At 43.5% G+C, this 25504-nt stretch overlaps 1 protein-coding gene across 4 annotated transcripts in view; it reads right to left on the minus strand.

Moving 5' to 3' along the window:
• Window positions 1-25504, minus strand: part of fhod3b (formin homology 2 domain containing 3b) — an 89958-nt gene extending 64454 nt beyond the window's left edge. For all 4 annotated transcript variants that reach the window (XR_003932472.1, XM_030103806.1, XM_030103805.1 and 1 more), the window contains exons 1-3: window positions 25261-25504; window positions 19332-19438; window positions 12573-12637 (exon numbers count right to left, since the gene is read on the minus strand). Coding sequence is in view for 3 of the 4 variants with exons in the window: in XM_030103806.1 (XP_029959666.1) it covers window positions 12573-12637; window positions 19332-19438; window positions 25261-25425 (337 nt within the window). In the remaining variant the exon portion in view is untranslated. The remainder of the gene's footprint in view (window positions 1-12572; window positions 12638-19331; window positions 19439-25260) is intronic.

Below are 25504 nucleotides of genomic sequence, written 5' to 3' on the forward strand. Positions count from 1 at the left end.
CCAAACATTAACATTACCGAACAGGTATGTATGTCTACAAGGTGATGTCTTGGAAGGCAGCCGATTCGACGACTCGAGCCAAACAGCCTCTTTTAAAATATTTTCTTTGCAGCTACGAACTGCCACACATTACCGGGGGGAAGTGGAACTGCGCTGATATTATGGCTTCAGTACTGGACGGAGCTTACAGGAGCTGGGATTGTGTCTCTTCTCCATAAATCACCTATTGGTGACAGGAGGTGGTCCTCCAGTCAGTCAGCCGACCCCCGCCGGCTGACCTCAGGGGCCACGGCTTCCCCTCCAGTGTCAACCCAAACAAAAAGGAGTGCTGCGAGCTCCCATAGCCGAAGCTGCAGAGGTCACGCGGGCCTGCGCCGAGCCGGCCTTTCATCCTGCGGCGTTCACACCAGCGGCGTCCAGAAGCACCGAAGACGCAGAAAGACGGGGGGGAAAGAAGTGTAAGAGAAAGAGGGAAAAAACGACCTCCGTGACCTTTTATATGTGTGGAGCTGACGCGTAGGGGGGTGTCGGATAATCCCGGTGGGCTGTGGAACCGGGGAGGGGGTCTCCAGGTGGCCCAGAAGGGTTAGCCAGAGTTAACCCCAGTTGATCCCGGTGATCTACCCCGAGCCTGTGGCATGTCTCTGGTTTGGAAACGTAGCTGAGCGCAGCTGCAACATGAAAATGTCACAAAGCCTTTTCTACTGCACCAAATGTCTGTGCAACTGCAATTTATCTGCATGTATTTATCAAACTCTGTGTTTAAGTTACATTCTTTCCATAAACTGTCTATCTATTGATGTCGGAATGGAAATTTCCCCTCAAGCCACAACTCCTACATCAGTATAGCTCGCATTATTACTAAGTTTGAAGATGATACTTGCTGTATTTGGTCCAATATCTCATGACAAGCCTCAGCAGAAACGCACGGCTGGCAGGGGAAGCTTTAACACTTCTTCTGAGTCCTGAGACACAAAAGGACTCAGATAACAACCCATGGCAGGAGAGGGGAAAAGGGGGTTTTCTTCAGTGTCATTTCAGGTCGTCTGGATTTGCCCCGCAGCACGGAGCAGCTGAGAGCGCCACAGCTGATAAATCTGGAGACAAACATGACGTACACACCTACAGGTGAGGGCTAAAGACAGGTGTGATCCCAAAAAAATCCCCACTCGTAATAAAGATAAAAAAAAGAATGTATCTATGGAAGACATAAAAGGAGTAAAGAAAAGTCAACAAAGTCTCAATTAATTATCTAAAGGATGAAATTCCTAAACTACTGTTTTGTCAGATCAAGTCATACCACATTTTTGAATAATAAATCATTTTGGCAATTTAAAGCCTGAGAATATGTAAAATCGATTTGACGTCCTGCTGAAAAGATCAATTAAACGGAAGTTGTTGATTGATGGCTGATTCAGGTGTGGTGCACAGCAGATGTATGGAGAAACAGTTTGTGTTTGTGTGTTGTTAAAATCGGATCTCATGTATTGATCCTGGCACTGAAAAGGCTACAAAGCACCATCAACAATTCTGTGAGTGAACGATGTGGCCGGTCCGCTTGTAACAATGTTAAACTGGTCTGACTGTAGATTTTCACATGTGGACTTCTGACTAAAGCACAACAAAGCTTTATTGCATGAACATTTCCATTTGACGGGAGACAGAACACGGTTCTCAGTGAATCCCAACTTTTCTTCAATGAAAACCTGACAGTGAGGCTACACACGGGTGGATGCACACACCCATCGGAAACTTGGAAAAACAAAAACAGCCGATCTGTTTCTGAGGTCTGTTTTGGACTCTAGAAAGTTTGGTTTACCTTCTGGTTTACCTTCACATGTCCAAATCTATTTTTACAACACGAGAGCCGGTCCGTCCAGAGAACACCTCGGAGCCACTGCTTCATGACGTGATCGCACAAAAATGACTTCACATCTTCACATGCACAGATTTTTTTTTGTGTGTGTGTGTGTGTGTGTGTGTACAAGGAATAAATAATAAACAACACAAGGAATAAACAGCCAAGCTGAAGTGCCCCTCTGTCTGGAGCTGAGGTATAATTTTAGACGCAGCTGCATTTTGTTGTTATTTTCAGAGAAAGAGACTCGGCTGGTTTAGCTGCAATAAAAGTGAATGTTTTGTTACTCAAAGGCTGTAACTAATTTAACCATTTGTCAGACAGTTTACAGTTAACCAGAAGATCCGTTACTTCTAGATTGGGAAAACATGAAAAAGAAAATCAACAGAAACTTGACTTTTCCTCTTTCACGACTCTAATCCAGTGGAGTCTCCAACTGCAGACATTTTCTCAGCTGCAGGGGTGGAAAGTTGTGAGGGAATTAATGTGTGGCTCACGGTTAAAGTGTTTAGCGCACAGTATTCAACTTAAACGGAGTGAAATCATCGCGAGGACAATTTGTCACATTTGCCACAGTCGGTCACGAGTGGTTTGGAGCTGAAAGCTGATGAACGTGACACAAGAACTTCTCGAGTGAAAACGCGTCGGTGCTGCGTGTTTGTTTCAGAAAAGTTTCAAAAGTTTTTGAAAATGTGTCCATTCACAAGAAAATGAGTCTTCCATACACATGCAGGCAGAGAACATTATTTTATGTACATTTTATGTCAATGGGACTCCAGTTTAATGAATTTCCTTTAAGTTGACGGAAAAACAGTGAAATACTTGTACAAATGTCGTCACATCACATCGATCAATACAGATGCAATATAGCGTTTATCAGTTGTCAACTGGGAATCTTAATGTGATACTTATCTGTGTTTTCACACGGCGGTGAAAGGCCATTCAGCTTCTGGAAAGTTTTTTCTCTGCTGCGATGTTTGTTTGACTTTCAGTTACTTTGTGCGCTGACCTCAATTAATCTGACGTTGTTCACCATCAACCTGCTTCAGTTTCTGAGCGATGTTCTGCAAACTGCACAATTTCAAGAAAAAAAAAGGGGTTTTCATGTACATTATAGGCATTATCAACACCGTTTCATGAAGCAGTTTTATTAATGCCGCAGTTTTTCGTGATATTTCATTTGAGACTTGTGAAAAAGACGAGGAATAATGCAACCGTTGCTGTTTATCCTATATGTTTTTGGTGCGTGTGTGTGTGTGTGTGTGTGTGTGTGTGTGTGTGGTAGCAGCCAATCCTGACTGAAACTCTACACAGCCTCCTGTAGATGTGTGCAGAACCCCGCTAATAAAAAAGGCCTTCATAATAGGACAAGTAGAAAGAAAGAGCCACTGATGTCATTAAATCCTGAGGTTGGGACACTGGGAGAGATTCAAGACATTTTTCACATTTCCAAACACAGAGATTAAAGGCTTATAGCCGGGCTTTTATCTTCTAAACAACAAGTCTAAGCAAAACATTTTAGTGCTTTGTGTGTTCAATGATCCTTAAGTGACCACGGAGAAAACCACCATACAGGACATATGAATAGATCTGAATGGATCACAACAAAGTCTGACATATCCACTGACAGATGAGGCTCAGCTTTACACGGCGTGAACCACAACACTGATGCAAACATGGCTCGCTGTCCTCACAGGAAACATCACTTCTGGTTAACACCAATCAAGATTTTCACTCCTCTTTACGACCCAGACTAAGCAGGAACAGGCAGTGTTTCTGTTGCTCTCGCCACAGAGGCGGACCGGGTGAGGCGTTCGCCCAAATGAAATTAGCACCGATCTCTTGCTATGAAATATTACAATTTATTGTTAAAATTCGAGAATACGGTTTGAGAGTTTTGGTAGTTGTGTTGTTTTTACTGATCGGTCCGTCACATATCACATCCCTCGGTCACTTTGAGTCCTCTTGTAACCTGCGGTTCAGATGGAGCCATCCCGACATGCCTGAACCGATTAAAGCAGGTTTTTGGCTCAAATTCACACGAGGCATCAGTGCCTTTCTCTCTCTTTTCCCCCCCCCCCCCTCTATCTATGGTTCTTTTCTTTTGCTTAGAAGAATGAAACAAAGGTTGTCCAGTCTCCTCTTTGAGTGGTCCCCTCCAGAGCCATGGGTGGGCTTCAAGAGGAGTCTCTCCTGGTGCTTCAGCTCTTTATTTCAACAACTTCTGAAATGGAGGTGAGAAGAGTCTTTCAGTTGCTGCTGTGAGTGAGAACTACGTCGATGGATTTGCCATTTTAGCTCCTTTAATTTGGTCAAGATGTTTAAAAATTGGCTGTAATGTCATCTCTGTGAAATTTTCACTTTTTATCTTAATTCCTTAAAATTATGTTGTGAATTTTGCAGCAGTAAATCTCAAACTGCGCTGTTCGGGACAAACTGGAGAGAAATCGACTTGTTGTGGGGTTCATAGTGAAAAGAATATTATGTTTCATTAAAGGCTCTGCAGTGTAAATATTCTTTATCCCTCTGCTGGCCCACACTCCAGCTCTAATAACAACAACCGGAGTCGCTCCTCGGCCTCAAACGTGCCGGGAGATGATAAAGAGAATCAGATACCCGACAAGAGAGCGAACATTTATCACAGATCACGACGCAGCCGCCACCATCCATAATCATCCCACAGCTGTGCTTCGGGCCTCAACTCCAGGGCGGTTACAGTGATCCTGGGCAAGAGAGGGCAGCTTTCAAATCATTAACGCGCCACCAGAAAACGCCACACACTCACTGCCTTTGCCAAATAGCTCATAATGAATATGGCTTCAGTTTCTGTTGGCACACAGCCAGTCACCACAAGGCAGGGCGAAACACTGGAAGCTGCAGGTGTGCAGTTGTGTAGAGATTAAAAAAAGAAGAAATTATTAAGAACACATTAAAAGAAACGGCTACTGTTTACTGGATAAAACTGGAACAAAAGAGAAATTAGCAAAAGCCTACTACTTCGTCCTTGTAATTTTCCAGATATAAACTGTCTAGGAGTGATGTTTACAAAAATCGAGTCAAATCCAATCAAAGGCGACAGAATATGAAGATATGAGGCGTTTAAACACTCACGCCTCACTTACCTTTAAACTGGATCCTGAACAAGTCATAGCTCACTTCATTCCTCTGCTACTGTCAGTTTGAGGATCAGATCAATCTCAGCACACAGATATGACCAGAATCCAATAAAACCTCCTTCAAAGTGAGAACCATAATAGTAAATGATTCAGAGCTGACCAGCTGTGGCAACATCACTTGATCCTGAGCGAGAGAAGAAATAACAGCCCTGATTCATCCAGCATCCTTTGAGTGACAGATACTGTAACGACAAACAGAGAGAACGCGGCGTGTTTGGGTTCTCCGAAGAATTTCTCATATTCTCCAGATAGATGGCGAGAGTGAAAGAGACGTTTCCTCACAAAGGAACTGACATCAAAGCGGAGGGAAAGAAAAGGAGCCAGCATGACATGTGAGGGAGGATGTGAGATGTATTGCATGGCACACTGGGATTTGGCAGAAGGCCAACGAGGTACTGAGTTAAAGGTCAGAGGTTGTTGGGTTTTTTTTTTCCTAGTCAATACAAGCTCTCAGACTCCTCCAGCTCATATAGTAACAGCACATCTGTGATTTAATTGCAATAAAAACTTTGTTCTGTAGTAAACAGTATTAAATTATTTTCTTATATTCTTGTGGCAGAACGACTTGGTCGAAATCTTGTCCTGTTACAGAGGATAAAGCTTTGTGTCCCCTGGTTAAGAGATCAAACAAGAAGGATCATTTTGAGATGAATGGGACTTGTGCTGAGGAAATATCATATATATTGGACAAAGGATGTTGGAGATGAAGTTGCTCAGTAAGAGAAGAAGAAGAATTTCTGAGAGAATATTAAAAGGATACAGAAGAGGAGAAAATGGCGAAGGAGGCAGAGGAAATAGTGAGACAGAGACAGATCATCTTCTGTGGGAAGGAGCAGCCAAAAGACAAAGAAGATTTATTACAGGTTTCTGGTCTGTGGAAGGAAGTATCAGTGAGTCGTTATCTTTAAATTGGCCGTTGGCGTGAATGAGAGTGTGTGTAATTCTTCGCCTCTCTTAGTTTACTCTCTGATGGACTTACAACCAATCAATTGTGTACCCAGTGTTTCTTCCCCCTCATCAGCTTCACCCTGGCAAAACTTCAAGTTGGGCAAAGTTGTGTAGAAGAGGGATAAATGGTCTATAAAAATGTCATTTAAATCAGACTAATCACCGAAAACCAAATGCATTTCTTGACATTTGTTGGGTTTGTAGTTCCTCCTCTTTGGCATCGATCCGCTGAAGGCAGAAAACAGGGCACACACAGGCGGCAGAGGCTCCGCAAACCCCGGTTCGAACCCACCACAGGCCCACGGAGGACGTAAATAAACCATTCTGTCCGACAACAAATAAATGTTGGGCCTATGAAACTTAGATTCTTTCCAAAACTGCCTTTTCTTCCCACCCTCAGCTGTTTAAAGTTTGTGGTTAGTGAGGTTACACACACCTGTCCACTTCAACAAGGCCTCCAGCGGTTCCCACAGCAGCGGTGAAGCCCGGTGTGGTCTGCCTCACATGGCATCCGCTCTACACCCCACGTCACGTGACGCCGCCTTTAAAACCATTTATTCAACATGCAAATGACAATATCTACGAGGTTTCTGCTCTTCTGACAGAAGTGCGGCTGGAATTCACAAGTAATAGGAAAAATAATATAGATTGGAGATAATTGACAGCAATAGTTGTCAATGAAGAGGCGTCTGGCTCCGTCTGAAGGGGCAGAGCTTTCTCCGCTGGTCAGGCTGCGACGCTCGTCTGTCTGACTCAGTCCTGTAAACACAGCCAGAAAAAAATACTCCCCTCGTGGAGGAAAATGCAGACAGCTCTCTTCTCTGGATGGATGAGGAGTAGCACTGAGGGGCCTTCCAACTGGAAACAGATGGCTTCTTAATATGCGCATGCCTTCAGATGAGTGTGAGCGTACAAGTGCTTACGTGAATTAATGCACTGAGACGATGCCTTTGTGTAGTGTGTGAAGCAAACCTGCAAAAACCAAATTCTTTAAAGAATAAAAGAAGTTTGTAGCATGATAATAACCAACCATACATACCAATGATTTTCACCTAAGCTATGTTATCTCTCTACACGTGGCTCAAAGCCAAAAATAAAAGGCATATAAATAAGCAGAGCAGGCCAAAGTGTGAGCTGAGCGATACCATCAACCCTCCCAATGATCTACTTTTACTATCAGCCGTAATTTGAAAAGAAAAGCCCAGTCCACTCCATTCTCTTGTTTGCTGCCTCGGATTTCGCTGCCTTGGCAGAGTCTTGCTTGAGTTGGACTCCCGGGGACGTCTCTAGCTCCACGATCCCATTTTGGGGTCTCTTTTAATCAAGTCAAAGTGATGAGAGTCCACGACATTTAATCTTCCTCTGGGTTTCCCCGAGTGCCACGCGATACGGCTGTTGTTAATTCTTCCCCTTCTGGTTGGCATATTTGATTCCACTCCTTTATTGTGACTCCAGAGTGCGATCTTAGGCCGAATCCCATTTCACCCCTTAGCCCTTCCCCTTGGCCCTACCCCTCGTTTTGCGCATTCACGTGGAGGGGTAGGAGTGTCCCAATTGTCATTATGACGGAGGGGTAGGGCCAAGAAAGAGGGCCAGTCACCCCTCCAAAAGGAGATTCTCGAGAGGCACACTCCAAACGGAGGGGTATCGGCCGATGGCGAGGGGCGCTTGTTCTTTCAGCCTAGATCATGCCTGGCGGGTGGGGTTAATTCACTTCCGCATTGACGGGAGTGATCGTTTCCACACCCGCGCATTCCAGGCGAATTCCAAACACAACAGATAGACGATTATTTTCAATAAACTGGTTTCTTCAACACAGCCCGCCTGGAATGCGCGGGTGGGAAACGAGCGCCCCCGCGAATGCGGAAGTGAACTAACCCCACCCGCCACTGACGGTGCAGGCGAACAAAACAAGCGCCCCTCGCCACCGGCGCCACTGGATGGCAGATTTCTCAGAAAGCCTTCCAAGATCGGCAAGATGGCGGCGTCCGCAACGAAAGACGTTCATAAATGTCAGTATTTTGTCAATTAATAAAGTTTTAAAATGTAAGAAAAACATTCTTCTTCGGCAAACAATTGTCGCATCTGCCTACGTCATCGGCAGCGGCGACTACTGATGACGTACGCGATTGTCGGAGGGGTGTCCCAATTCGGAGGGGTTGACTTTCTCCCCTACCCCTTAGCACTCCGTTTCATAGGCGGAGGGCCAAGGGGAAGGGCCAAGGGGAAGGGCTAAGGGGTGAAATGGGATTCGGCCTTATTCTGCAGATCTTCAGGACTGACATATTTTAATGAGAAGTTATCCAAAAGTGCAAGCTGCCATGCAGATATAATTAAGAGAACAAAAGATAACTCAAAACTACAGGTGTGTTTATAACACTTGGTTTATGAACAGCAGCTATTCATGCTTTTTAATGGTCAAGTCAGATTTTTTGATTTTGTTTCTTATGTCCTAAAATGTGCACATCTGAACTGGCAGAGAAGGTGAAAAAGACATGAAGGCTCAGTGGTTTGGAGGACCACGATAACCCGCAGGTGATCTTATCATCTCAAGGCAAAGTGTTGACATCCCACACACCTAAAGCGCACACACACACGCGATAATACATTAATTGGAAAAACAAACATGGGAAACCACAAAGCGGTGCTTTCAGCTGCCAGGAACTCATCTTCCGGTCGGGTTTGTTTTGTAGAAATTCGCTGCTCGTCGACCCGAACATCAAAACAAAACTACCAATTTTGTCAAATTACAGCATGAAAGAGAAGCACAAGTCAACTGCGGTCTCAATGAATCGCGCTCTGAGCCCGGATTATCGGAGGTTGTAAAAGACAAGGCGGATAATCCACCAAGAATGTGTCACCTCTGATTCCAGCTGTCACTCCTCAGATGGGATCACCGCGTTGACACATGAACCTGCTCTTACGGGGGAATACAGGCTTTCAAATGCAGGAACGTCAATTTCAAGAAGAATAAGTTAGTTTCATTAAGTTTTTTTTCTGGCTCAAACAGGATGAGTTGCCAGAGTCTTACTGACAATACGGAATTTTTGAGGGATAAATGACAATTTTCTTGATTTGCAGTTGAAAGATTTGTCACATCGTTGTCAATTTTGCTAAACCACACATATATACAGTATGAGCTTAAATTAAAGTAATTTGCGGTTCCGATTCTCTCATTTGGAAAAATTTCTCATGATTACAAAGCGCACATATCCAGCATTCACTTCTGGATTGGTTTCCCAGTTTCAATGGTCCGTGGCCTTTGTTACTGCTCGGTCTGTCTCTGCTTTCTTCATACCATCACATCACGACAAGCTTCAAAAACTTCAGAAAGTCGCTCTTTAAAAAGAAAGAAAAAAAAAAAATTAAAAAACCTACTGTACTTGCAGACAATGCTAAAATAAGCACAACAGCGCTTTAATCAGGCGCTCTGCACCACATCTAGCTCACCGACAACAATAAGAAGCCAGCAATTTAAACAGGCTGTGGCCGACGCTAACACGCAGAGAGGGACAGCGGGAGTTTGTTCCCAAACCGGGATGCTAGCTGGCCATACAAATATGCATTAAAAAACACTATCATCACTACGAGAAATCTGTTTACCGAAACCGGCTCATTTAAGAAGTCCATTTCTTGCTCTCACTCAAGGACCATCGCACGCATCGTGTGAATCTGAGCTTTGGATTTCCCCGACACGCTGCCACATACTGACGACAGTGTGCTAACTATTGCGGCGGTCACTGTGTGGGGTCGGCCTACGCAGGAGTTGAGAAGACACCTTTTCCCAGAATATTTTTTTTTCCCCAATTCAAATCTTGATCAGAAATATTTTTGAAAAAAAGTGGGCAAAATTCTTAAAGTATTCTATTAAAACACTTAAAGAGAAGAATTTATTGTGCGAGTAATAAAAATAAATGGAAAGATAATTGCAAAAGCAGAAGGGTAAAAGTTGCAGTTATTCTGTTTACTACCTATGGATCCCAAATGCTAGATCCATTAACATATTGTGATCAGCAGCATTTCTGCTGCTTCAGCAGTTTCAAAGAGCTTTGCATGATCAGTCGCACTGACACACACAAATGGCCACCATGCAAAAGAAAGTCCAGATCTGGTGTTTTGTCTACAGATACTTGAGACATGGAACCGACCTCCAACTTTGGGAATCGAAGACAAACTGCTCCACAAAGACAACATCTTTATCCTCCAAATACAATAACTGCAGAAGTTATGGTACAACAAACGGCTCTCCCAGAACCTGAAACACGCGTCCTTCCTCTCTACTGTTGCAGAGACATTTGTAAGTGAGTGCCAATTCCTCTGATTAGAAGAGGCCTGGATTAGATGGACACACACAGAAGACTGGTGATGTGATGTGTAAACCAAAGTGGGAGAAAACATAAACAGAGAGATGTACTTCTTAATTACGACTCGATACACGCAGAGTGAGGTTTCCTTAAAATGGTGCAAAAAAACCACATCGCATTACGCACGGCGGCGACCAACTCATCACTCATGCTCCCGGAGGGGGGGCTCTGGGATAAACAAACCTTCTTAGCAACATGGTGTGCTAATCTGGCACACACTCTTAAGTGAGGATACATGTGAAATAAGAGGATTTCCAGAGTTTTACAAATTCACGGGATATAACTCAACATAATGGGTCTGTTAAATTTTCTACTGGCTCCTCTCCAAAGCAATTTATTGAAACGTAGTAGAGGGTTGATTTTTCTTTATGTAATGTAGAAAGACAAAAGGAACCAATTCACTGACAATGATGGGGCTGATTCTCTTTAGGAAAAAGCCTTTAGACTGCCCGACCATTTATCTCTCGACGACTAACGAATTACCTCCTATATGCGCGGTCGGAAAAATCAGCCAGTAATTCTGTACTCATGGGGCGGCGATGTAAAGCTCGCTCGTCAGATAAAATTAGGCTCAAATGTCTGGACGAGTTACAGTAACGGTGACCACCTCGGCTGAGAGGAAATAAATCAGCTCGCCACACAGGCAGTCGCTCACGGAGCCGGGAGAAGGGCAACAGGTGGCTGTCAACTTAGGGAGAAGCGGGGTCATCATCCACTTAGAGAGCAGCGGCGAGTCTGTCTGTCACTCCCCAGGCTCCGCTAAGCTAAGCTAAGCTAAGCTAGGCTCAGCACCAGCAGGAGGAGCACAGGGGTAAAGCCAGTTCACAGTAGTATTCAGACTGTTCACCAGTACAGCCAGTCTCGGCATGAAATAACCTGTCCACTGTTACACAATGAGAGGCCGCTCCTGAAGTGATCGCCAATAAGATTTTGTTCACTGTACCAGTTGCATAATATCAGCATCAGAAACAGAAAATCCTCACTGTGCAGCCAGCGAGTGCAAACTCGCCTCATCGCGCTCAGCTGAACCTGTCTTTTCCCCAATAGTTAAGAAAGCATAGAGCTCCTTGCGGCTGAAATAAAGATGGCTTAAAATTAATATGGAAACTAGAAAACACACAAAAAAATGACTTAAAAAGTTATTGCGCATCAAAGCCATTGATTGGAAACAATCAGTACATGTTGTTGTGTGACATGTAGTCATAGTGTTAGTGTAATGTTTGATGTTTCATTTCTCTTTAAGGAAAATGTTCAATGGTCTAAACAGTCATACTATAGCTCTCAAGGTACACGATCAAGTGAATAAAGTATGAGCTAAAGATAGTCAAAATGTCAATATACCTGCACTATATAGAACGGAATAGAATAGCATAGAATAAGACAGAAACACTTTATTAATCCCAGAGGGGGATTGTCCCTGTATGCTAATCTTTTGAATGAATGAATGAATGAATGAATGAATGAATGAATGAATGAATGAATGAAATTTATTGAATACATGCTTCCGTTTTTGTACAACCACTATGTTCCACAATTGACATACATATATATAAAAAAATATATTCAAAAGGAATGGGATGAAGTGTAAACTTATAAGCCCCATCCCCTTCAAACCCTTCCATCCCTTTTGTCATATCCTCCAATATTATCAGAAGTTTTTGATACCTAAGAACATTACCAAATATTTGCGAGAGCCCAATTGAACAATACTTCTTCTCTTGTTGTTCTAGTTTGAAGCTAACAGAAACAGTTCTTTGAGAAACGAGCTATTTGTGATATATTTAACATGCATATTTGCCTTTGCAATGAAGCCTTCACAGAAAAAGAACCAGACTAAGCGCCTGAACCTACGTCAGACTGTGTACTTTTCTGTCAGTAACAATCCAGGCATCCTCATCAAACGGCAACCTCTGATGCAGTCTGTGTGAGTGTGTGTGTGTGTGTGCATGTGTGTGTGTATGTGTCAGCACGACAGCCATGTGGACGCATGTTTTCACTCGGGTCTTTGAGCTGGTTATACACAGAGAGGCCCAATTAAACAAAGTGACAGAACACAGAAATTTTCCAAAAAACCAAAAGCGTTTGGTCTCTGTTCTGATCCAGTCACTTAAATGTTGTCGATTGTTTTACAAAGCTCATTAAATCTTGTATCAGTTGTAACACAATAAAGGAACAGAAATGAATCATCACAAAGTAAGAGGTGACACAGAAAGTTTCATAACTCACCGATGCAGGCGTGAACCCTGACAGACAGCTGCGTCCGCAGAATGATGCTGTGTTTCTTCCCTCTCCTGTGAAGAGAAACGATAAAGAACGTGATGTGTCGTGTGCATATCTAGATATATATATAGTATATATAGAAAGGGATCAATGTGTTATACAGTCCGGCTTTATCCAGAACCTTTATTGTTTGGTAGTTTGAGCACAGCAGGGAAAAGATCTTCATCGGTGAAACTGAAGGATGGGAGTGACTGGGAGGTCAGCGAAGCCCTCTGCGATAATGGAGATATGCCAGGACCCTGTCAACTGCTCACAATGACTGAATGTCCACCCAAAACAAAGAGACGACAATGCAGCCTGATTCCATTCAGTGGGAAAAGTGAGTGTGAGAGCAGCGCAGCTCGGAGACTTACAAAGGCTGCTTTTCCTACAAGAAAGTGCTTCTTCACAGACATTGTGGAAAAAACTCTTGAAATACAATCATGAAACATAAAATATGAGTTTTTTTCTTGCTCTAGGACAAAAAAAAAGACAGAAAATTTTCTTAATGTTCATGAGGAGAGTCAAAAAACAAACGATGGATGCATTTAACAATAAATGTGTTGCGAACACACTTGTTAGAGTTTTTTTCAGAATTCCTTTTGTGATATGCAAACCAAAGCAGCAACATTTGGGAAATGAAGACTTTCTGTTGTTTCCTGTAAATGTGACCAACTTTAAAAAGCATGTTGAAAATTTCAAATTTTACAAACACATATAACAAATAAATGTGAAAATATATGAATCAATTTCCCAGTTATGACCATCTTCCTATCGTGCATTTGGAACCTGTAGTCTGTATATTGTACACTTTTTCTGATTGAAAAGTCTGCAGCGGCTCCACTCAACAGTAGCAAAGATGTACTACTGGCATGAAGACAGTTGTGTCAGACGATCAGAGTCTCTCAGTCACCTCACCTCGTTGTTGACGACGTAGTTGCAATTTCTGCAGAAACAATTAAAAATGAACTGAATTGCCGTCCTGCAGGCCTATAAGTCATGGTTCTGTTTCCCGTCACAGATTGTGCCTTTGACCTCCTAACTAGCGATAGAGCCACGCAAACAAAGCCAGCAGACACAAATGCAGACAAGAGCACAGCAGGTAGAGTTGCACAACACCACCCAGGCATCTCAGAAAACCTACACACTGACAAATGAGCTTTTCTTCTACGTGCACAAAGGGTTGTGGGACTGTTCCGCTCACTGAACAGCAGACTGTAGGCAGAAGTTCTGTGCGTATAACAACGCGCACAGTCATATGCTGCAAACAGGCGTCAACAGCGCTCAAACGCACCACAGACAAGACATGAGCATCTTTCCTACCAGACCAGTCAGAGGGATATGCACGCGAGCAGGATGATGGCCGGGGGACGTCTGTTCATGCTCTCCGGTTATCAAATATGATATCAAACAACAAGAAGAGGCGACGCAGGAGCAACATCTGTCAGCGCGGACCTTCGCTGGTGAGACGAGGCGGCACGCGGGAACCTAATCCTCTGTGATGCTGTTGAGGCAAATGGGTAACTAGAGCCATTTTGTCACGAATGTCTGCTTTCTCTCCGCTTCGCTGCAACAGGATCCCTGTGCTTAACGAAGACCCGAGGCTACCCAGGCCAGCATGCTCATTATCAAATTAAACAAACGCGCAGGCAATACGAGGGAGGTTTTCAGGCCCACGCCATCACCAATTAAAGATGAAAATCAGGCCCTCTGTCGGTTTGTAAAAGGTAGAGCCCAGAATTTACAGAATAATCCTGACTTTAAACTCAGGAAAAGTAAGAAATTAATCAAATGTGGGCATATATCACCCACTGGTTATCGTGTTCATCCTTTGGTCTGTATGTTCTAGTTTATTCTAGCAGACTATGTAACTAATTTTAGCTGGTCTGATTCATCACGCATAACCTGATGCCTGTGTACACTTTTCCTAATAATAATCTGATTAATAGTTGCATGAACTCAGTGAAATTTCATATTCGTCCTCACCTCAAGTGCTGCACAGCAGAAAGTTGCATAAAAAACAAGCTTATGTTGCCATTTCACATTATTTTCACTTATTATTTGTCTCTCTTCTCCCATTGCTGCTCGGCTGTCCAGCAACCTCATAAAGCTGTGTCCTAATCCTCATCCAGAAAACAGCAGCGGCACGGTGGACGTCAGCCAGCGCCATGCTCTACGGCTTTATCTAGGGGAGAATTACTGGCCCTGTTTATAAAACAAGACAAAAAGTATACCCACAGAAACTGAGCACACATACTTGGAATACAGTAGAGCCAGTACTTCCCCTCAAGGACCAATTAATGCCAGACCAGAAGGCCCCGCAGAGGACTGCTGAAGCAGCGCTTCGCCGACACCCCTGTCCAAACCCTGACTGAGCCATGTGGGGTCAAGAAATCCAAGAGTGAGGCTCCCGATATCAACGTCTCATCTGCGTGTCTGAGCGCCGGCCAGTCACCGAACTGCTCCGTTCTTTAAGTAATACCCTCTGACTGCAAACACAGTGGGAAAATAGCCGGGCCCGTATACGCTGCCTCTGACAATCCCTCTGCTTCTCTTCAAATGCACTTTTTTCCTCTTCAAATGAAAATCTCGTGTGCTGTGAGCATCCACCAAACAATGTCCAAGTGGGTCAGAAAAAAATGAAAATAATGAAAGCAGAGCTGTCCTCAGAGAGATGAAAGGATGTGATGAGAAAAGTCTGAATAGTTGAGGCCTGCAGACTGCGAACAGTTGAATTTTAATATGCTTGACTTCTAAATGGTTGTCAAACACATCAAAAACACTCAATAAAACTAAAGAAGGGCATTTTCAGCTGAAAGTAGTTGGCTTTCTTGTATAAATTAGATGCAACGGGGTAGTTCAAACACGTTGCATGCTGAACCAATTACAAAACTAATAACAGCACTTTCCATTATCTTTAAAAGAAAAGCCAGGAAACACAAATCCCTGAGAGACTTAAAGCTTCACCTATAATCTGCCAATCAATGTCACACATCAGAGAGAACGATGCCCCGCTCAACACAAAACTTGTCCGGCACAAAATTCTCCAACAACACCGGGGCTAAATTCCTGCAAAACACAAGAGCATTGTCCTTTACTTCAAATCCATGTAATCCACAAAAATATTCCAAGGGGCTATAAAAGTGTATGAGCACATGTCAGGCCATCCGATCCCCCCAGTGTCACCCACGCTCCCCCTCAGGGAGGGGGGGCTGCAAATGCAGGAAATTGTGTGTGTATGTGATTCAATCAATCACAGCTACAAAACCTCAGCGACAAGTCGACTACCTAAAACTGTGCAGACATGTCTGAGCACACGTCTGGGCTCCACGGTCAGTTTGTAACGCCGAGTCGGGCCGTATCAGTGATGGGACAGGGGATTTACCAGTCACAATCTGCTACAGCCCCGCTTCATAACACGGTGTGGAAGTGATTATGGCCCTTAAGCTCCCGTGACATGGATATCTCCAGGCTCTGCAGCCCTCTGTCAGAGGATCATACTTTAATCTGATTGTAAAGACACTAGGTATGACACAGGCGCCTCTGGAATGTAACCTGTCATTAATATCAATTACAGATGGATTCAATTGCCAATGATCAGGAGAGTTCAGGAACTGAAACAGAATATGGACACTTCACTCCTCTCCCACAGAGGCGGTAGGTAGATTAGCTTGAGCAAAAAAAACTCATTTCTAATCTAATTTCTCATCAATTAATCTTGTTATTGTGGATTTGTGCACACCAGTACTTTCAGTTGTACTCAAAAACAACCGGAGTTTCGACTGCCGCTTGTAGACTGCGGGCCATAAAAGGAGAGTGAAAAACAAAAAAATAAAATGGAACAAGTAAAGGTGAAATGCCCCATCTGACATTTTATTAGCTCAACAATCATCAAATCAACAACACTGAGCGTTGGGGGGGTGCAATCACCGGCACATCAGCGTCATAAAAAGCCAGCAAGCAGAACTGCCCTATTTTTACAAAATAATTGGCTAACCACCTTCACCCCCAGCCTCCTCAGACAACACTGTGAGGGTTTAATGACACACATCCATACCAGCCCGTGCCAGCTGGCATGTTACGGGGCCTTGGCAGTCTCGGCCCTTGACGAGAGAAGAAGTGGACCACTTTAACCTCACAGCTCTCAATAGCCTCCCATAAGCTCCTAACAATTTCAGCAGGAACTGGGAAAGGACAGCGCTCCCGTCGTCCAATAGAAACACCGAGCCAGAGAGCAGCTTATGAATTCCAAGTTAGACAAATAAATCCATACATGTCTGTGGTCCAGCTGACCAGGAACTCTCATGCCAACCTCTGGTTTGTGATCATCTCGAGCAGGCGGTACATGAATGATATATCAACAGAGTCCGCAGTGCGTGAAAAAACATATGGAGTCAATAAAGTATAGGGCCAGGGAAAGTGTATGAATTTGAAATTAAACTAACACAATTTTAAGCTTTTTCTTTTCTTCTTCTTCTGGGTCCAGGAGTTATGTCAAGGCGAAGTATCACATACAGCCACATGTTTCAGGGAAGCTCGTACTACGGCAGTTTTCTAAAGAGCTCTAATGAGAACAGCACACTCGGTCGAGATGAGGGTGATCACTCATGAGACGTGTCTACAACACAAGTGGTTCAGATTATATCACTGCTTAAGCTTGACCTGGGAGGCCAGGTCTTTTCAGGAATACGGATGGATGAATGCCATGGAAACTGCTGCACAAGAGGCATTAATGTACTGAAATGATTTAAAGCATTTTTCAAACTCTTACTTCATTCTATAGAACTACGTCTTCATGCTACACATAAAACACCTCCAGAGACGCTCCAAGTCGTGTGTACATCTAGACGGTGCGAGAAACGGGAGGGCTATGAAGTCAGGCCTAAAAGTTCTGGAGTCGTTAAAAGGTGATAGAACACGAAACTGCACTCAGGTAGGAGGCACCTTAAAGAGAATGTTTTTCTAACTGTGCAAAGAAGCGTTTATGTGTGTTTGAACATGACAAAACAGCTTGAAAATCCATTTCTGCTTTGCTAAAGGGGATATGAATTAAATTTCAAATGTCATATAGCTAATATTGAACTACTTTCTGAAAGAAATTCTTTACCAAACAAAAAACCAAAATCTATGAAAGTCAGATGTATTCCAGCAACATCTAGCAACTTTTACTTTAGCAAAAATTCAGGATTTAAACGACTTACTTCAACCAAAAATTACAAACTGATAAATTATATACTGTATTTTTCTGAGAGAATATAGTTACTTTCTGATAAAGGTTTAAAAACCTAAACATCGAAACTATCACTTGAGAATGTGGTTAAAATGTTCCATTAAGTTCTAGTTCTTACTCAAGCCTTAATATAGAATCCAAACAAGCAGTAACAACTCAAACTATGAATGGAAAATCTTAAAATTATATGTGCTGCATGTGACCTTTGAGTCAACACGGTGATGTTCACTCTCAAAACATTTCAGCCCAATTCTGAAATGCAGATACTTGATTAGAAAGCTTTGATCCCCGTTCAGGTTATAAATAATTCGGTAGAAGAAAAGATGCTTTGACCGGAGGGGTCACTTCAGCCTGAACAAAGAAGAGTTTGGACTCCAGCCTTCTGATTTGATGAGGTTAAAATATTTCAGGAGAAACAAGTTTGCTATAACTTACTGATTTGACATGCGAGCCTGTGATACGAAACATGTACCGTCTTTGGTCAGTCAAGTGATATTTAACTGACCTGTGCTGTAATATGGTCCATGCCAAAAGAAAACACTAACATGCTGATAATAAAAATGATCATCCAGTATAATGTTCAGACAAAAAAAAAAAAAAAAATCTCATCAACCCCATGTACTGACACAGATGATAAAATGTTCTGTTTGAGCGTGACGACCATGACGATCGTAGTACTGATATTGATTTACGGAAAGCACTTAGAGACTTTTTAAACCGAAGGTCCCTCGGGTGGAGTCATGTCTGTCCACTCGACAGATTCGACCCTCTCGTCCCAACAGAGCTCCATCAGCTGAGGCCCGGAAAGGGGATTATTTAACTAAATCATCCTGGATCGCAAAAGGGATCATTATGATTCAAATCTCTATAATAGTATCAAATTAGCCAAAGGAATACAGCATGTTGGATATTAATATGTATTCCCACAGCAAACAATTTAAATAATTTATCTGTTCCCTCTTATCGAGACGAAAATTTATGTCTCCCCCTCTCTCTACAAATAGTGATCATATTGTACTGATTATGTCTGCCTGTTGAAGGCAGGGAAATATTTGTGGTCTTTAAAAGCCAGATTGTTGCAATCAGAACCTTTTAAATCACTTACTCTTAAATCTTTCACTTTTTATTTCAGCTGGACGTCGGCTAACGTGACCACAGCCGATACGAGCGGGCTATTCCTGGACAATCAGGGCCTGGCGAGCGGCGGCCATTACTGCGTCCACCTGCCAAGCCGTGCCAGTCCCCCCGCTCGCGTTCTCAGCCCGGGTCGCATTGGCCCCGCGCCCAGCAGCACCTTTTGAAGTGTGAGGGATATATGAGCAACTTTTTATGGCAGCATCTAAGTTGGGTCCACTTTTTTTTTTTAAGTTGAGTGCGGTTTGGGGTGTTTTTTCAATTCACAGTGTGGTATACTGTAAACGCAAACGCTCGCCCTGTGAAGTCTGGAGATAAGTGAACGGAAGGGCTAATAGAGAGACAAGCGATTGTTATCTTACCCTCCGTCCTCCTGAAACCCTTCCAGCTCGTCCCTCTGCTCTGCCAGGGTAGACTCCAGGTCCAAGTAGCTTCCATTGTGGGACAGCTGAAGGGCGCAGTCATCGGGCTGCACAGGGAGACAACACATCAGCGTGAATGGAGAGAGAGCTTGAAAGAGAACTCATTTATCGTCACGTGGCGTGAGAAAGCCATTTAGGTGCTATTCAACCGAAGGCTGCGGCATTTATCAGAGTGAGAGCTGCAGTAATGCCTCAAACATTTCGAGAATCTGACCGTGAGTCTAAAGACGGACCGAGGCTTTGATTCAAGCTCTGATTAAAAAAGAAAAAAAACAATGTGCCAAATGTGCCACGCATCTTCGGTTTATCATCTGCAGTGAACTTTCGAAAGTCCCTTTATCAGCTTCTGTCAGTTCCCTCTAATGTCAAAGGAGCACGTGCACGGCTGCAGGGAGGCTGTGCAGGTTCACAGCAGCCCGGCCTCTTGTCGCCCTGCCTGATAAACTATCGCTTGCTGCAGGCGATGATTTTGCAGAGGAGGCATGATTTGTCTGGTCTTGAACGGCTGTCGTCACCCGGCTGTGGTCAAGCCCGTGAAGAATGCCAGCGTCTGTTCGCTTGTCTGGGTTGACCTCCAAATTGGAGATATTAACCTATTTTTACCGAGAGTCTGTCGGCTCTGCGGGAAAGTGGCTCCGACCGTGAAGCTGAGGACAGGAAAATAAATACCTTTAGGAGAGGGCAGACGTATGACTTCAGTGGAGAGAGAGTGGCACCGTTCTGCTCACAAATACATTGAAGTCTGTATCTTTGTGCAGTCAAAGACTCCGGTGCGCTCGCACATCCCACAGAGGAGCCCTGCGAGGCTTAATGCATTCTTAACGAGCAACACATGTAAACATATATGTAACATGTGCTTTCTGAATCAAACCGGTTGCCGCTCAGACTGATACAGTTCAATTTCCTTCCAACGTATGACAGTAACTTAATTAAACATGAAGGAAAAACGCTGGGAAAGACATTACGGCTTTGATCTGCTCAGCCGCTCTGTTTGTATTACTGCACTGCAGCACTCAAGGACTGTGTCACATTCGAGAACTGAGGCAAAACATGTGGTCGGCTGGGAAAACTTTCACTCTCCCTTCAATTCGCTCCGTGACTCGGAGAAGTCTTGTTTGCTTTCCAAGCATGGTAAACCAAAAGATTATTGGTAATATGAAAGTTGTAGAGATAATAAAGCTGAAAATTATCTTTTTTTTTTTTTTTATTTTTAAGAGAACGCTGGAGTTGATGCAAAGCTCAAGGCCAATGCAGAACACAGCTCGGGAAATTATGGTTTCCAAGACAGACAGTCTGAGTTAAGCTGTCGCTGTTGTTCTTGTTGTGATGCAGACAGCAAACGAAGAGAAATAACTTCGCACGAGGAGAAGGAAACCAAATACATCTACACTGTGCCATCTCTGGAGAAAATAACCTGAATCGGCAGATTACAAAACAGATTTTGGACTGACAGGAAGTCCCAGCAGAGGACCGAGTCAGACCCAGAGATTTTATGTCCATGGACTGAGATGCCCTGTGAAATAATGGTGTAACTGTGACATGAAATGTAGCATAAAGGAGAAATCAGTGGTTTTCAAAGTGTGGTGAAGGCTTTTCTTGGCTGGTGCCAGAGAACTTTGGGAACGGGGGAAAAGACACAGATCTATATCACTATAGATCATTCTAAAATAACACACATCTTAAGAACTACATTCATTTGAACTGCAAGGCAACAAATGGAATGAATGAAAGAAACTTCAGTACAAAATCATCACTGTAAAAACCATGAAAGTTGCAGGCTATTTATGAACGTTAGTATAAAGCATCTAAATAATATAACAGGAATCAAGCTATGGATCGCAAAAGTGACTATATCTTTACATCAGGAACTGCAGCATTCAACCAAAAAGGACAACTGGATAAGAGGTGAAGTGTGTGTGGCTTGAAATTTAAGATGCACTGTTGTCTAGACGCTACTATAAAATCATATATAATGAGCTACTGATCTCCTGTTGCATCCTACACATCTGTAGGTTTCTGAATGAAAAGAGAAAACACTTTACTTTTCATTCACTTGTTCTCACAAATAAAAGAATCCGACTTTATAGTTCATTTAACGGTCTTGGAATAATGTAACATAAAAAAGCGTAAAACATGTCAATATACTTTTATGACTATTACTGTTTTTCCCCAAGTATTACATTTTGTTTATCAAAAGAAAGTTAAACCACATTTTGAATTCTTTCAGATTTTCACTGAGTATCATAGACAGAAAACAGACAAACTTATGGGCTGGTTTTGCAGCTGCAACCAATAATTAGTCCAACTGGGGACCTGGGATATACAAAAGAAAGAACTTTTAGACCAAAATCAACAGAAGCAGAAAAGTCAAAGTGAATTAGGAAGGTTTGCCGTTAACCAACTCTATATATCCACGCATTTATCTGCCAACCGCTGCCAATTTACACTCATCATACAATCAACATGGATTGCCAATCATAGGTATTGCAGCGCATGACAAGATTCCTAGATGGCCCTTTATCCAGAAGCGGTGGTGTCAGATTATCAGGAGCGGAGAGGCTCCTCTCACTGTCCCCTGCCCAGGACTTGAACCCGCAGTGGCCCTGCGGTGGCCCAGTCCGGAGACGCGACCACAAGCGCTCTGCTCGCACACTGAGGTCTGGCCTCTCCCTTCAACCACCATCCTGTGGTCCACTGACCAGGGAGGCAGTAAAGGCAGAGAGAACTAAAAATAAACACCATGCAATTTCCCATTTAAAACTGCTATCTCACTCCAAATTTCTGAATATCACACAGCTGGAATGAGATTGAGCCATGTGTGGAACTTAGTCGATACAATTGCAAAAACTATGATAATGTTATTCATTTTGCACGTTTGTCTGCAGTAAGCACAAAATTAAACTTGACACAAGTCCAGATTTGTAGTGATTTGTAGCCTCGCCACACCTGAAGCTTGAATGATGCGCCATGTTTTTTTTTTTTTTTTTTTTTTGCCAGGTCCACAAAGGATGTATCTGTCCACAGATTGCTCACTGAAAGGAGCCTTGTGCTGAAACAAAATGCGGAGACCAACAAAACCTCAGCTCTGCATGACAATGTGTAAAAGAATTCAAAGGAGCTCTGACAGGCATGAAGGAGGAACCTGTATTTTACAGCATTTAACATAACTTCTCATTATGGGACTAAAAACAAAAATGCAGAAAACAACTTTCCCAAAAAAATGACACAGGAACAGAGAGAGTCTACTCTACATGATCTCCTTCATTTTTGTTTCATTGAACTGATGCAATGCCTCAAGGCTGCATCCTCCAAAGTACTGACAGAGGAGAAACTATATGGAGGACAAAGGTATTGATTGATGTTCACAAAATGCAGTTCTGGAACAAATCCAGCTGATTCTGAACAGCATGTCAACTTTGCCATCTGACGGTGAGAAAGCATTATCCATTTTTAAAAACAGCTGAGTCACACCCTCCCTCTACTGACACAACAGAGAGGCTTCCGCCCAGACAGTATGCTGCATATTCACATCAGGTCCACTGAAGAAACATCCAATTCCACAGTAACCTTTTCAGAATAACGAAGACTGGTACTATAATACCACTGCAGAGTGCAAAATAAATAAAATTACATGGTGGTCTGACTTCTCCCAAAAGGCCAAAACGACAGAAATTTGACTTTAACATGACTTTTCAACAACAATCTGCTTTTTTCTCCAGAATATGAGCCCTGCAAATGCTACAGTAACAAAGACAAAATGCCACCCTGGGAAAATGAAGACATGTACAGTAAATTTGCAGCCCCACACACACACACACACACACACACACACACACACACACACACACACACACACACACACACGCACGTGCAGGTCTCCCCTCTTGAGACTGCAGACTGAAACTGACAGCAACAGCCCAGGAACAGCATATGCTTGCTGTTTTGACTCCCTCGACACCATGTGTTAGCACTGAGCTATTTATATCGGCTTGTCCTGCAGCAAAGACACAGACGGAGTTCAAAGACAACAGGTTTGTTGTTGAAGGCGTTCACGGGGTCAGCCTGAATCAGACGCTTCCTTCGCTCGAAGCTGGTGGCAGGGCGGTATTAGTTTATACCTGAAGTCACTGCTGACCACTGGTAACCATGTGACCGAATGGCACTGACGAGGCTCTGCAGGGACCACTGCTGGTGCTCCTTCTCTGTCTAGTTTGCGGTCCTGATCGCCAGCGGTTAAGCCCAGACCAGTTGCCTGTGCAAAGTGCACCAGCTCTTTTGTTTGTGTTTTTAATTACGCCCGCAACCCCCCAGCGCTCTCTGACAGAGGAAAACGTCCCCATCCCCGTCCCGCTGCTCAGATCGAGCGGGCTGCAGAATGAGAGCCAGGCTTGCGGTGATCCACAGCGTCCTGAGGCTCCCGTGACTTATCGTACGAAGCCCAATTCGAACAAGATGGAGCGCCACTGATCTGACAGAATGAAGGAAGACCCAAATTAACTCTCTATTTACATGAACTCCGAGCAGACTAAGATGAATGCTTAATAAAAGACTTAACCTCGGATGATATGGCCTTGGTGCACTGCATGAATTCAAAAGGTCAGCAGATGGAGCTTTGTAATAATGCGTGTGGATGCACGTGGTTAAATCTGACAGGAGAAACGGCCATCGCTCAGGAGATGGAGCTTCCAGGAGCCTCCAGAGGAGAAACAGAGAGCAGTGGGTTTGTATTATATTATTTGTCACTGGCTTTCTTTGGCATGGTGTAATTGCTCTGTTTGTTTGTCCAAAGAAAACAGTCAATTAGTTGAAGCTTGTCCCACAGGCTATGAAATCGTGGACCTTTGAACGTCCAACTCTGAGAACAAAAAACCAGGAGTAACATTCACTTAAATGAACACTGACATGATGAAACTGAACAAATGTTACGGTGCCGGGACAATTTCCTGCAAAATGAATTCTGTCTTTGACTCAATAAAGTAATTGTTTATCCCAAAAAGAAGAGATAAGATGTAAGCTATGAGGCATATGCATGCAATTTGGATTACGTGTTGAGAACAGATGGTTCTAAGAACTGACCAACTGAGCATTTGACCTCATATACTCTGATTATAACAACTGTAGCAGAAACAGTTCAAATCTTCTGATTCAAGGAAGAAACAATCATATGTATTCTATTCGCCAAATGATTTTTTTTTTCTTTTGAGGAGCTGGCAACCTGTCCAGGGTGTTCTCTGCTTTTAAATCCAGTCAGGAGGGATTGGTTCCAGTCCCCAGTGATCCTAAGATGGATAAAGTGGTATAAAACATGGATAAATGGGTTTAAAAAAAAAGGCATTTTCAAATAAAGTCAAACAAATATGACAATGATCCTTTCAGGATTATGAATTTCCCCAATGTCAGCTGGGGTTTTCTCCAGTTTCCTCCTGATCCAAACAGTGATAGTGCACAAGATTAGCTTTTGTTTCCTTGACACACATGGAATAAAAGTCCAAAACACACTGGAAGGATCCATTTAAGTCAAGGTAATGATTGGCGAGATAATCAGGCAGGACTGAGAGTGGCCTGGTGTTGTCATCATCCATGTAAACATTAACTGCCCCCCTCGGTCAGCTAATGCCACCAGTCCTCGGGACAACAAATAGAGGTAACTCCCCTCCTGCAGGCCAGTCATGCAGACAGAGTGCCTGCAATAACACGTTAATGCTCCATCAGCATCCCATATCAGCACCGCGCTCCACTCATCCATCAGCTCTGTTTGGTGGCAACCCAATCAACACATCATTAACGGGAAGCGTGGGTGTCAACTTTTCACCTGCGCTCATAGAAACAATAATAACAAGAATAAAGGGATGAAGCGCGTGCTGCGTACCTTCTGCGGAGCTTTCAGCAGTCTGTGGACTCCAGCGATCTGATTGATGAGAGGAATATCCTCCCTGAAGGTGTACAGAGGGGGTCTGGTGGGCTCGGGGAAATTGGTGCTGTTGAACGGATCAGTATCATCTAGGAACTGCACCCTGCATATGAACGTGGCCATGGTGCATCCATGCAGAGCGGCCGTCGGACCGTGAGAGTCGCGGATGCGCCGGTGGAGCCGCTGACAGACGCGCAGCCCC

Source organism: Salarias fasciatus, chromosome 11, assembly GCF_902148845.1.
Source record: "Salarias fasciatus chromosome 11, fSalaFa1.1, whole genome shotgun sequence".
Classification (NCBI taxonomy): Eukaryota; Metazoa; Chordata; class Actinopteri; order Blenniiformes; family Blenniidae; genus Salarias; species Salarias fasciatus.